The sequence below is a fragment of the Muscardinus avellanarius genome (assembly GCF_963383645.1).
Source record: "Muscardinus avellanarius genome assembly, chromosome: 12".
Lineage (NCBI taxonomy): Eukaryota > Metazoa > Chordata > Mammalia > Rodentia > Gliridae > Muscardinus > Muscardinus avellanarius.
In genome coordinates this window covers 102,737,898-102,751,338 of record NC_137798.1, presented here as the reverse complement: position 1 = coordinate 102,751,338, position 13,441 = coordinate 102,737,898, and the positions used below count along the sequence as shown (strand labels likewise).

Here is a 13,441-nt window from a genome sequence, read left to right as displayed (position 1 = left end):
TTGCCAAAAGATAGGGCCATGCTACTCTGTGTTATGGCGTGGGTCTGGAATGTTCCCTGAAAGCTCACGCCCCAGAAGCCCGTCCCCAGCGCAGCACAGTTCGGAGGTGGTGGGTGGCAGGGGGAGATGGGGCCTGGACCATGATGTCCTTGGCGCCCTCCTCTTGCTCTGCTTCTGGCCGCCTTGATGTGAGTTCAGGTGGGCCCCGCTGCCCGTGCTGGCCGTCCATGGCTTGCAGCCACGAGCCCCATGAAACTCTCTTTCTCCAAGCTGGGCTTGTCAGGCATCTCAGTCAGTGATGAGCAAGTGTCTAAACACACCGCGTTGGAACACGCAAGCATGTGTGCGGATGTGACCTGGGAGGTGAAAAGTCCTAAGCATGTCCATCTGTTGGGGACGAAGGGCATCGCCCTTGGGATTGATACCAATTTTGCAATCTCCTCATAATTCCTGGAGCCTGGGGGAGGGAGCTCAGAGATGGCGGAGGAATGTCACGTTCTTTGGCTCGGGCTCCCCCCGGGAGGCGGGACTGCTGACCGGGTAACCAGGGGGAAAGGGGGTTTCCAAAGGAGCTAGCGTGCTGCAGAGATGCCGGCCCTCAGCCGAGCGCCGCAGACCGAGGAGAGACTCAGAAGACGTTAGTTCAAATAAATCTGCCAAGTAACAAGCTGGTGATTAGTGAAAAGATAGGAACGATTTTAATGATCAATCGAAATGCGGATAACAGTCCTTTGAAAAATAAGACTGGTTTTGTTATAAAAACGTTCTAAATATGAGGTGTTTTATATCTACAAACTTTATCAACTTGAGTTCACTTTGGTTATACACTGCCTCCGTGATTTTAGTAAAATACTTTGCCTCCATGTAATTCCACCTAAGTACAATTTAAAACTATAAGCTACAGATTCCGAAATAACAGGGAAACTGGTTAGGAGAACAGTTTAAGATTCAAGATGAATTCCCATAGCAGCGCTTGCTGACTTACCTCGGTCTTATGAAGCTTTTGATAGTTTCCGTTCCAGGAAATGAGCTTTCGGTCCTTTCCTCCTCCTGACACCAGCGTGCCGTCTCGTAACATACAAAGTGCAAAAATGCCGCCCTCGTGGGCCCCTTGAACTGCGTAGCTTATTCGATTCGTACCTAAACACACCAAGAAAAGCGCCATTAGCACATTATCTGAGGCTTGCCTCTACTTTATTTCTTTTTTTGGTACTTTTATTTCTTTTTTTACTTTTTTTTTTGTGGTACTGAGGTTCCTGGAAGCCCTTCTACCTCAGGGCTACACTCCCAGACCTACTTTTTTATATTTTTATTTGGAAACATTTATTGCGCAATCCTCCTGTCTCCGCCTCCCAAGCGCGGGGATTACAAGTGTACACTACCATGCCCGGCCTTTTTTTTTACTTTTATTTCTTTTATTTCTTTTTTTACTTCTTTTATTACTTTTATTTCTTTTTTGGTACTTTTATTTCTTTTCTTGGTACTGGGGATTGAGCTCAGGGGCATCTCCCTCTCGCCCCCTCGCCCTTTTTATTTTTTATTTTGAAACAGGGTCTCACTAGGTTGCTGAGAATCTCAGTAAGTTGCTGAGGCTGGCCTCAAACCTGCGATCCTTCTGTCTCAGCCTCCCCAGAACTATAACAGGCATGTACCACGATGCCCAGTGGCCTCTCTTCTTTTCCAAGTGATTCAGTCAGGACTCGATTTCTGGAAGTTTGCTGAGCACCAGACGAGCATGAACCGTCTGAGTCTACAACTGAGAAAACACACTAGCGCGGCAGGCTGGAGCGCAGCGCAGTGCGGCTGAGAGCGCGGGCTCGGAGCGCGCACCCTGCTTCTCCCCAGAGCGCGGTCTCCAGGCAAGCTGCTCCCTCTTCGGCTCAGCTCCACCCCCGTGGAACAGGCCGCTGCTTATCTCACGGGACTGTCCTGGGGTTAAACGAACAGCAGCAGGAAGACGCCAAAGGCCACCTTGTTACTACGCAGTTACACTTGAGGGTCCGCCTCCACTCCCCCCCCCCAACTCAGATCCTTAGGACGGGGAGTGCGCCTCTCCCTGCACCTGCTCGGCTCGTGATGCTCTGGACTCAGCTGAGCGCGTGCTTTCTGCGCATGTGTGGGGACTGAACCCAGGGACCTTCTATCTCTGTTACACCCCCAGCCCTATTTTATATTTTATATTGAAACAGTGTCTCTCTTGCTAAGTTTCTGAGGACCTCGCTAAGTTGCTGAGGCTGTCCGCGAAGCGCGATCCTCCTGTCTCAACCTCCCAAATGCTGAGACTACAAGCGTGCACCAGCACGCCCAGCTTAGAATGATGTGTTTATGGTCAGTAACTCTCGACCATTTTCCAGTTTTCTTCCGTTCCTGTTTTATGGTTCCAGGACACACACACACGCGTGCGCGCGTCTAATTTGGAACTTAACAGTAACCCTGGACATTACACGCATAGATAATTTTGACAGAAGCTGCCGTGCTATCTGGCCTCCGTGTCACTAGCAGAGCCCTGGCTCGGGGACGCCCCGTTACCTTTCCCCCACACTAAGATGTTGCCGCTCGAGTCTCCAGTGATGGTGTCACCGTTTTCGGAAAACGTCACACACAGGACAAACTTTGGCTTTTCTTGTTTCTGCAGAATGTAGCAAACATATACATATATACAAAGCTTTAATTCTAGACATCTGTAATTTGCATTCCTAAGAGCTAGAGCCACCGTCATCCCGGCTGGATCCTGCAGCTTCTGTAACCACCGCGTGCGCCTTGCATTTTTATCTACTGTTATGTAACTGTGCCCTGAGAGTAACTGCTCTGAAAGAAAGAAATTTCTGGCAGCTCCAAATGGCCAGGAATCCTAAAGCTGCAGACAGTTCAAGCAGCAGGAGGTGTTGGAGGAGGAGTGGGGTGGGCGGTGTTGTCATGACTACAGACTAAAACACAGCCCTGCACCAGAAGAAAGGGTCTTCTAAATTAGTCCACAGAATAAAGATCCCCTGTAGCGCTCTCCCAGGCCCCCACATGGGCAGACAAAGGCTCGGAGGGCGCCATCTTCCTTCCTAAGCGCCTGCCACTCCTGCTTCTGCGTGTCCCGTGCAATCCATGGTATTGTGGGGAGGCTCGGCCTCCTTGGGCCGCACCTTTCCATGGCTGCTCCACCTTCTGCTTCATTCCCAGTAAGGGCCTCCAGATCCAAGCCTCCCCCACTATGTGAGGGACCCAACGCATGACCGGTGTCACTGCACCCCAGGTGTACCCCACGTTTGCCAATGGAACAAACGCTAAGCCTGGAGTCTCGACACGCCCTTAAAACCTGGATGGGCACGTGCCACTGCAGAAAGTAAAACAAAAGATGTACTTTACCTCGAATAATCCTTGCTTCTTAATGAGGGAGCTTCCTTCTAATGTCCAAAAGTAGAGGTGTGACTTCCCGCAGGTAACTATGATATTGGTATCCGTGGGGTGGAAATCCGCGGCAAACACAGCCTCGTTAGAACACTTGAAGCAAAACAGGAGAATCAAATGCCTCTGATCTTTTAAGGCACTTCAGAGAATAAGTAAAATCAGAACCACAGGTAACTGGTGCAAACCAAGCCCTCTGCCTGAGTTTCCCCACTGCCTCATCCTGCAGTTATGGCCGCGCACACCTCTCCTCTACCCTCTGCCCCGCGGGCTGCAGGCCTGGGCCCAGAGCACAGACGTGCCCATGCTTTGCTGAAGGTGCGGCCCTGGGCAGCGGGACTCCAGGACTCCACGTGCATTCTCACCCCCAGGCCTGGACTCCACCTGGCATCTCCCAGTGTGGCGAAACAGTTCTCCAGGCCTTGGCCCCATCTTTTCTGGGATCTCCTAGGAGGGGCCTTGAACCTGGATTCCCGAGGCTGGGTTGTTCGTGGCTGCCTACTTCCCCAGGAGTCCTCTGGCTCTGCTGTGGCTCAGTCTGGGCCCGGGGTGCTGGACCTGCCTCTTTGGCAGACACCTCCTCACCTCAGTCCATCTCCTGACCTCCAGACTCTGCACCCTGCTAACCCTGCCCTGCCTGTTGCTTCTATTTAACCTTGAGTCTAATCATAACTTGTCCTTTATAACTTCCAACCCAGTGACGTGGCAAGAACACCTTAAGCCCCTAGCCAGAACTTTTAAAGGAAGGCCAGCACGCGAGAGAGGAGGCCTGATTAGAATACAGGGCCGCGGCCCACATGCGCAAGAGAATAGGCGTGTAAGGTTATCCGACGGTAATCTACTGTCAGGACAGCAAGGTTGTCTAATTGTAATGTTAGACAAGGTTATCTGGTGGCGCTGCTAATGTTAGAGAAATCAGGTTAGCTAAGGTTAATAGATGCCAAGACGAGAAATCTGAAGTCAGTTCTATAAAAATAGAATCTATGATGATGATAACAAGAGAAAAACATTAGGAAGCTTATGGAATGTTAATTTGACATTTTCTGCAAAATGTGTTTGAGGTCATAAGAGAGGCCGAAGGGGCACAGCGGGAGGAGCCTAGAGCGTGTGAGAGCTCCTGCCAGTCTGCTCAGCTGAGAGGAGCACCGGAGCTGGTGGCGCCCTGACCTCAGGCTGCCGGCGTGCCAGCCGCAGAGCCCGCAGCAGGAGCACCCGGCCTGGCCGCCCTGGGTCTCCCTGCACCACGCCTGGCGTACACGGCGGAATTCGGGACTTGTTGAACAAGTAAAAACAAAACAAAACAAAAGCAAGCAAAGAAATGATTCCTGAAGGAAAAGGGCAGCGGCCGTAGAACATGGACCGCGCAGGCACTAAGGAGGGGAGCCAGCCTGAGAGCACTTGGGGGCGGAGTCCTGGGGCGAGGGCAGGCTCAGAAGAGCCTCCGGGTGGGGGCCCGGGAGCAGCCGGCAAGCTTGGGCGAGACCTTCACGTCGGCCAGCCTTTCTTCCTTCTGCCAGTCCCACACCGACAGCACGTGGTCGTTGGAGTCATCCACAGCACAGAGGTTGCTTCCTCCGTTCTAGAAGGAAAAAATATTCACAGGAAGATCGCACGTGAGGATAAAATTGGATGACACGATTAGAGAGGAGCATCAATTTTCCTTTTAATAAAACAGTCTGTTACGTTATCGCTAAAGGCCATTCACCCATTGCTTTTGAGATCTGTGTCCTTGAGAGGGAGTGATTGAGTGCAGGGAGGAAGGGACAGGAGCAGGAGGGAGAGTGAGGGCCCAGGTGCCCTGACTTTCAGTGCCAGGCGGACGCCATGCCCCTCTGAGCGTGGCCCAGGTCGGCCACCAGCTGTCAGCACTCTACCGCGGGGTCTTGGAGAGGAGCCACGCAGGTGCAAGCCAACGTGGGTGTCGGATATGAACACGCGCTGGGCTGTGAGCAGGTTCCTGCACTGGAAGAGGGTGTGAAAGGGGGAGTGTGAACCTGCTGGACCCACCTATCCTGGAGGACCCCAAGGTCCCCTCCAGCCGTATGCAGACTGGCAGCCAGCCAGCCTGTGTGGGGATGGCAGAGACCAGAGGGCCCTGCGCAGGGAGCAGGTGAAATTCCAGGCCAGAGCAGGCTCACTATCCTACGGAGCATGGGGGCGATGTCCTGAGTGAGGAGGGCTCCAATTTTGTGTGTGTTGGGGGTACTGGGGATTGAACCCAGGACATCTGCCACTGAGCTACATCCCCAGCCCTTTAAAAAATGTAAAATTTAAGACAGGGTCTCACTAAATTGTCCAGGCTGGCTTCAAACTTGTGATCCTCCTCCCTCAGTTCCCCAATATTGGATTATAGGTGTATGCCACTGTGCCTGGCCATGGGGCTCTTTGCTCACTGACCCCACGTGGCTGGAAGTGTTTGATTGGAAGCGTGTCCCTGACGAGGGGACCACAGAAGCAGGGGCGAGGCAGTTCAGAGTTCAAGTCTGTACACAGGTGCAGGCACTGAACTCTCCCTCTCCAGCCCAGAGATTCTCTTCCCCAAGGCTGAAGCCGGCCAAACCAAGGGGCTCCTACTTACCGATTTTGAGAATGCTATACAGGTGACCGCTCGATCACAAAAGCCTATTCCAATGACATGCAGGGTGTTCAGCGTCACGGAATCCCAGATGCGCACATGTGGGGGCAGTTGCTGTTTTGAAAAAAATGTAGCCGTCAATTGCGAGGGTCAGGGCACTCACCAGCACCTTGAAGCTACTCCATTCCCTGGGCCGCAGTTTCGATTCTGTCAGAACAATGCTCTCTCTCTGCAGGTGAGGGACCAGCCCTTGATGCAAACAGAACACTCCCAGGGGCGCCAGGAGGCCCTGGCTGCCCTAGCCAGCTGAGCCCGCAGAAGCCCACCCAGTCTGAGAGCTTAACTAGCCAGTTCTTGGAATCTGTACCGCAGGAACACACTTTAACAAACACTCTGTATGTTTGGACATGTTATCATATGAAAATTGATAAGGAAAATGGCATCTCACCCAGGGTTATTTTATTTTATTTTTGTGTTGAGATGGAGTCTCACTACGTCATCCAGGCTAGCTTCTGACTCCTGGGTGTAAGTGACCCTCCCGCCTTGGCCTCCCAAGGGGCTGGGGCTACAGGTTTACATCACCATTCCTGGCCAAGGGTTATCCCTTAAAGGCCTGTCTTGTTGCTAAGGTGTCAGTGTGTCTAGGTTCACCAAAATGCTCCCCAACGAAGAGCGCTAGGAGTTTGACATTCTTGGGCTCATTGGGGGTAGAGCGGGCAGTTGAATAGGTAAAAATAGAACCTAGAATTTTTATGATAAGGTCAAAATGCTCTCAGCTATGTTCCTGAATTGTTTATACTAATGTTTCTCTTCCTTATAGAAGAAAGCATTGTAAAACAATTGGCAGACTCATCACCAGCGCCCTTCATTATCAAGTGGGCAGAGGAGTGCTGGGCGGGCTGGGCTTGAGTTCAGCCTCCTTTCTAGACATCTGGGCCTCGCACACAGCCACTTGGCCTCTTCGGATTTCACCAAAGGTTAAAAGGGAAAGATTTGCTCAAACAGCTGTGACACTGTCCCAGGTCCTAAAATTTTTTATTTCACTGCCAGAAACTGAAATGCAATCTTAGGCCAGCAGGGGGCAGAAGAGATGGTTACAACTAATTTCAAAGAATTCAAGGCCATGTAAGGTTTAAAAAGAAAAAGAGGAACGCCTGTTCTATGTATGTGAATTTGCATAACAGTAGTCTGATTTCCACTATTTCTGTTACTTCTTTTCAAGAGTAGAATCTTAGTGAAAAAGAGCGTAAGGTTAATATTTAAAACTCAATGTTGTTAAACTATTTTCTAAAATATGGTAGTATTCATGTTTTCTAGGAGAAAACATGTTGACAGAAACAAAAGTGCTTTTTGTGATTGGTTTCAGATAACATACAGTGCAATAACAGGCCATCCCAAAATAGGTAACGGAAAAGCTACAGGGAGGTTTTAGTTGGACGTGACAGCCACAGACTAATTTATAAACAACTGGAAGCCGCTTCCGTTTTCTGCTTTGTAAATTCCACTCACTCCTGCTCTCACTCATGAAAGAGCAATCGATGGCCTTGGGACCTTCTTAAAAATCTGTGCAAGAAACGAGTCTTCCCAGACCTGTGCACAGCGCGAGCGCTGTGGGCTGAAGTCGTGATTACCAGGCACTCACAGCAGAGGGCGCCCCACGTTCAAATGACTGTTCCTTGTGGGTTAAACCTGACTTATTAAATTAGGTACCTTCATATCTCGAGGCTTATGATGTATGCAAGCAGGTGTTTTAAGGGTTAGTGAATTCTTAGGCAAGAAAAATTCTTGTTTTATTTTATTTTATTTATTTTTTGGTACTGGGGATTGAATCCAGGGGCTTTCTTTTTTTCTTTCTTCCGCGGGCCTGGGGATGGAACCCAGGGGCATTTGACCTCCGAGCTACACCCTCTGCCCTATTTTTTTATTCTTTATTTTGAAACAGGGTCTCACTAAGTTGTGGACGGTCTCACTAAGTAGCTGAGGCTGTCCACGAACCGCGATCCTCTGATCTCAGCTTCCTGAATGCTAACCCAGGGCATTCTAATTATGAGCTATAATTCCCAGCCCTTTATTTATCTATTTTTTTTAATTTTGAACAGGGTTTCACTAAGTTGCTGAGGCTGGCCTTGAACCTGTAACCCTTCTGTCTCAGCCTGCCAAGTACTGGGATTACAGATGTGCACCACCATGCCTGGCTACAGTGCTGTTTCTCAAGGCCTCTCTGGGATGATAACCTGCCGTAAGAATTCAGATGCACCATTGCACCTGAGCAGTTGAAACATCAGCAGAACAGCTCTAGGAATTATTCTGCAGCCAGCTCATCACAAAAGCAAGAGTAGAGGGTGGAACTCACCTTTCCATCCTTAGACGTGCCTGCCACCTGTCCTGTTGCGATTGTGATCCTATCAGGATGAACTGCTAGGCTAGAAAAGAGACTCTGATAAGACATCTTGTCCTTGATTGAGTCCAATTTAGCCAAAAATTTGCACAAGAGAGACCTGTGAAGCCTAACTTCTTGCAGATCACTGTGGGTTCTCTGAAAAGCACCATAATCAACCACCTAATCCTTGAACTTGAGATCTTCCTGTCCTTCCAAAGTACTGACATTACAGGTATGTGCCACTGTGCCCAACACACACCCTTTATTAAAATGTAGTTTTGAGGCTGGGCGTGGTGGCACACACTTGCAATTCCAGCATTAGGGAGGCCGAGATAGGAGGATCGCAGTCGGCAGACAGCCTCAGCTACTTAGTGAGGCCCTTTGCAACTCACTGAGACCCTGTTTTAAAATAAAGAATAAAGCTGGGTGTGGTGGCACATGCTTGTAATCCCAGCACTTGGGAAGTTGAGACAGGAGGATCGCGCAGGTTTGAAGCCAGTTTCAGCTACTTAGTGAGGTTCTCAGCAACTTAGTGAGACCCTGTTTCTAAAATAACTATAAACTATAAAATACAACTATAAAATAGGTCTGGGAGTGTAGCCCAGGGGTAGAATGGCCCTGGGTTCCATCCCCAGTACCACACACACACACACACACACACACACACACACACACACAGAATATAAAAAATAGGGCTGGGGGTATAGTGCGGAGGTTGAATGCCCCTGGGTTCTATACCCAGTACTGAAAAAAAAAAGTAATTTTGAGTATGTTAAAAAGAAATATACACTATCTTTTTTTTTTTTTCGGGTCTGAGGATTCTACCTCCAAGCTACACCCCCTGCCCTATTTTTTATTCTTTATTTTGAAACAGGGTCTCACTGAGTTGCAGAGGGCCTCACTAAATAGCTGAGGCTGTCTACGAACCGCGATCCTCCCGTCTCAGCCTCCCAAATGCTGGGATTACAAACGTGCGCCACCACGCCTGGCATTATACTATCTTTGCCAATGGAATTTTTATCACTGACCAGAGACCCAGAGCAGATACAAATACACAAATACATACTTGTAATCCATTCACCCATCCTTCTAAAAATGATCCCTCCTGCCCAAAGCTACACATGAACTATGGGAATACTAGACTGAGCCATGAGCACAAGACGAAACACCTTTTATTTTTATGAGACAATACAGACGCAGTCAGAAGCCTTTAGCAGTACTGTGCTCTGAAGGCCTCCAAGCAGGTACCTACTGGGGCTCTTGTTCAGGGAATGCAGTCGGCTAGATTCTGTTGGCAGAGCCAGGAGCCAGCAGCAGCATGGGGCACGATGCCCTGCCCAGGGGCCCCGCGTCCGCGGCCCCTTTCCTCCCCTGGGCTCGCGTGGCCATCCTGACCTCCTGAGCGAGAGCCGTGTCCCCGCGGCCAGCGGCCCAGCGTGGGCACTCACCACTTGACGTCGTCATTGTGACCCACGTAGTGCCTCTGCAGCTGCTCCTCCACGTTGAACAGCACCACTACCGAGGCGATGAAGTATACCGTCTCCCCGGTCGGCAGCAGGTACAGGTTGTTGCGGCAGTCTCGGCCCCTGTACCCGTAGCTTGGTGTGTGTCAAGATAAGGACCATTTTCCTTTAAGAGCTGACAGATCGTTGGCTTTATTCAACAGGCACAGGCAATAAAAATGCTATGTGACTATACCGTCAGTGCCCCAGATTTAAATAAGGTCAAATGGCAAATATTCACTGCTCGAAACATTTGACCCCAGGAGGCAGGGGATACAGGTGGAAATGGTCAATGGTCACTGATGTCATGGGTGGGGAGATTATATATATATAAAGTACTGGGGTTCCTGGAAGCCCTCTAGGCCACACTCCCAGACCTATTTTTTATTTTTGGAAACAGGGTCTCTTAAGCCAGCGTGGCTGGCTTCGAACCTGCGCGATCCTCCTGTCTCTGCCTCCCAAGCGCGGGGATTACAAGCGTGCGTCACCATGCCCAGCGGGGATACATATTTTTAACAATAAAAGATTTAATTTCATTTTAAGAAGGTTAATAAGTCAATTATGAGTCTATTTTTATTATAATCTAGAGCTAAATCTTTTACTTAAAATATCTTAGAAACACAATAAAAATATTCCTTTCTCCCTCCTTCCTTCCTTTTTTTTTTTGATACTGGGGATGAAATTCAGGAACATGTTACTTCTGAGCTACACCCCCAGCCCTATTTTATTCTTTATTTTGAAACAGGGTCTTACTAAGTAGCTGAAGCTGGCCGCAAACCTGTGATCTTCCTGTCTCAGCCTCCCAAGTACTGGGATTATAAGCGTGAGCCACCATGCCTGGCTCCCTGCTAAAATTTTTAGCATGCATACGTCCGCACCTTGAAAACTGCTTTGAGAGCAAAACCTCATTTGAACTTGGGTGTGAAAAATAAAATAACCTGACCAAAAAAAAAAAAAATATTTGGAGCAAAATTTCACTGTTTCACATCTTCTGAACTATGAGTAAGAAGTAGGTTGGATAATGTGTTTGGAATAATTTCCAAAATTGATTTAACTATTTAGTATACCACTACTGACTCAAAGAAGAGCTGGATCCCTTCGGATACACGCGCCAAGTTCCAAGTCCAAGGAGAGACAGTCAAGCCCTTATGACACTGGAGTCTGAAAAAAACCGAAAGGTGTCCTTTGGGGGAGAAATTTAGGGACACATGATCATTTCTCAAAGCTTCCAAAGACTGTGGCTGCATCATCTCAAACAGTAATTCTTCTAAAGGAAGTTACAACAGCTTCAATTTAAGCCAGTGTCTTGAAATTTGCCTCTGAGGATTGGCATTAAACAGGTTCAGTCAATACTTGTCTGGGGCGGCTTATTCTTTGTCTTACAATCTGCATAGGCTGGCAGGTGGACTTTGCAGGCTTCCTAGAAAGTAATTAGCGAATGACAGAATTAAATGGAGATAACAAGTCAGCAGTCGATCAACCGTCTCTCGGGCCCTGTTCTTCAGCTCCCCGGAGGCTCACTCCCCACGGCTCATTTACTGAAGCCTCCAGCGGTTCTACCGCAAAGACGTTAGTCAAAGGGCAGATTCAGATTCTAGTGGTCTAGATTTTTGGGGGAAATTGTTCCTGTTTTTAAACAGGAGGATTATGTTTCTGCTGCCCGTCATGTTAATTCATGTCATTAATTCACCACTTAGGTGAGAGTATGGCTGCGGAGGCTTGCCCACGGTCTTGCTTGGTTAAAGAAGTGAAAGCTAGTCTGTCCTCTCCTGGTTCCCTCTTTCTTTCTTTGGGTCTAAAACCTTGTAGCCAGCATGGTTTGCTTTCAATTTTTGATATTCCCACGTTATCATCCAGAAGTTGGATATTTTCTTACATCTTCAACTACTGTTTCCGTATAAATACACAAGAGTTCCTGGCTTTTCCACCTGGCTTTGGAGAGTTGACTAAGAACACGATAGCTCCTGTTAAAAAAAAGCCACTCTTGGTTCTCATCAGAACCCAAAGTCTACCCATTTTTTATTATTTTTTCCTAAGCTTGCTTCTGAGTTTTTACTAACTTGGTCCTTTTGGAAGCACTGCTGCGGCTTCCCTGAACCCTCTGAAATGCACTCACACAATCATGTGACGTTGCAATATTTTATTTTCAGAAAAATAATGTCTGTGTCTTTGAGGGAGAACCACAAACCATTTGGAATGATGGGTCAGTTTTCTCCATAATTAGAAGATACCAGGAAGATACCAGGATGCTGTCCTGGGTCCTAACCTATGGCTACTTTGGTAAAGTTTTCTTAAAAAGCAAGGGCAAAATATTTTGCTTTGAAAAAGCTTAAGAGGACTTCCGTTTCCTGCCTGACACTTCCCCATGAGACGGCCGGTAACGCACGGATGAAGGATACACCCATTCCAGCTTGAGCCTCTTGGTGGGCAGCTCTGCCTTTGCTTCCAGACTGTAAGAATCCACCTGATCTCTGGGCATGTACATGGTAACAGGGCGTCCGCGAAGAAACATTTTTACATATCCTTCTTCTGCAAAAAGAACAACGATGTTAGTGAGAGCCTCGGCGCCCAGCCTACGGGAAACAGACGTTATATCCTCTCTAGCTCGCCAGTGCAGAAGCTAAACTTTACTCCTTGCGGGCTCTAACTAGGGCCCTAGGAAAAAAAATAGCAGGTGCATACAATTAAATGGTTGGAAACAAAAGTTTGCATCTTGCTTATTTTTGACATTCTGCTTACTTAGGTAAGCAAAAATATGTAAGAAATTCTAAGAGGCAGGAAGAAATTAGATTTTGGCAACTATTTCCCATGAGCTTTTAGTGCATATACTTTTATCATCAGGAGGGGAAAATGTACCACACCAAAAATTACAACTAATGCAAGAAATCCACTGAAGTTTTTTTTTTAAAACTGAGTTCCACGCATATACAATCCCGGTATCAAAATTTCTAAAATACCTTTCAATATTTACATTGGTTTGTGCTACTGAAGTAAAAAAAATATGCACTGATGTATCTTTTGCATTGGGAAAATTCTTTGAAGTGTGAAGAATGCAAACTCAGCAGGATCGCGTGCAAGGAGCAGCCACGGGATGGCGCTCAGAGAAGCGGGCAGTGGAGAATGCGAGGGCAGAGCGCCGCGGTCATGGGGCAGATGTTCCAGAGGAAGTATTTCTACTGAAAGAACTTGCCGTTGCAGTGAGTTATAGGGATAAAGTAAAACCCGCTAATATGTTGACCTGGGGCAATCTCTGGACCTGAACAAAACCCAGCTTGGGGTGTTGTGACGAGAGTTTTCAGGGTGCAGTGAGGGCCAGTGTCCCTGCACTCCTGATAGGTTCTGCTCAGATCCGGGACCCCGCGTCTGGGCCTCCGCCGAAGATCAAGGGGCCCGCCTTCATGACATTCAAACCAGGCAGCCGGGACAGCGGCATCCGCACGGAACTGAACGGGAAGATCATTGGCAGAGAGGAGGCTGGCGGGTAATTACAGTGCCGTAAGTACCACAAGAGCAAATTAGTTTCATCAGTCTCATTCCTCGGGGGTTGCAAACAACGTCACGTGCAGTATTATTTCAAAGCAGAGGCCC

The 13,441-nt window shown here is 48.4% G+C and overlaps 1 protein-coding gene across 9 annotated transcripts in view; it reads right to left on the bottom strand.

Moving 5' to 3' along the window:
• EML1 (EMAP like 1) overlaps nt 1–13,441 on the bottom strand; it is a gene marked incomplete at both ends in the record, with an annotated part of 196,303 nt that overhangs the window by 25,612 nt on the left and 157,250 nt on the right. For 8 of the 9 annotated variants that reach the window (XM_080707633.1, XM_080707626.1, XM_080707627.1 and 5 more), the window contains 8 exons: nt 986–1,140; nt 2,530–2,629; nt 3,358–3,492; nt 4,880–4,975; nt 5,975–6,085; nt 8,325–8,394; nt 9,800–9,949; nt 12,253–12,382. In XM_080707633.1, the coding sequence (XP_080563759.1) occupies nt 986–1,140; nt 2,530–2,629; nt 3,358–3,492; nt 4,880–4,975; nt 5,975–6,085; nt 8,325–8,394; nt 9,800–9,949; nt 12,253–12,382 (947 nt within the window). The remainder of the gene's footprint in view (nt 1–985; nt 1,141–2,529; nt 2,630–3,357; nt 3,493–4,879; nt 4,976–5,974; nt 6,086–8,324; nt 8,395–9,799; nt 9,950–12,252; nt 12,383–13,441) is intronic. The other variant, XM_080707634.1, reaches the window with a different exon arrangement.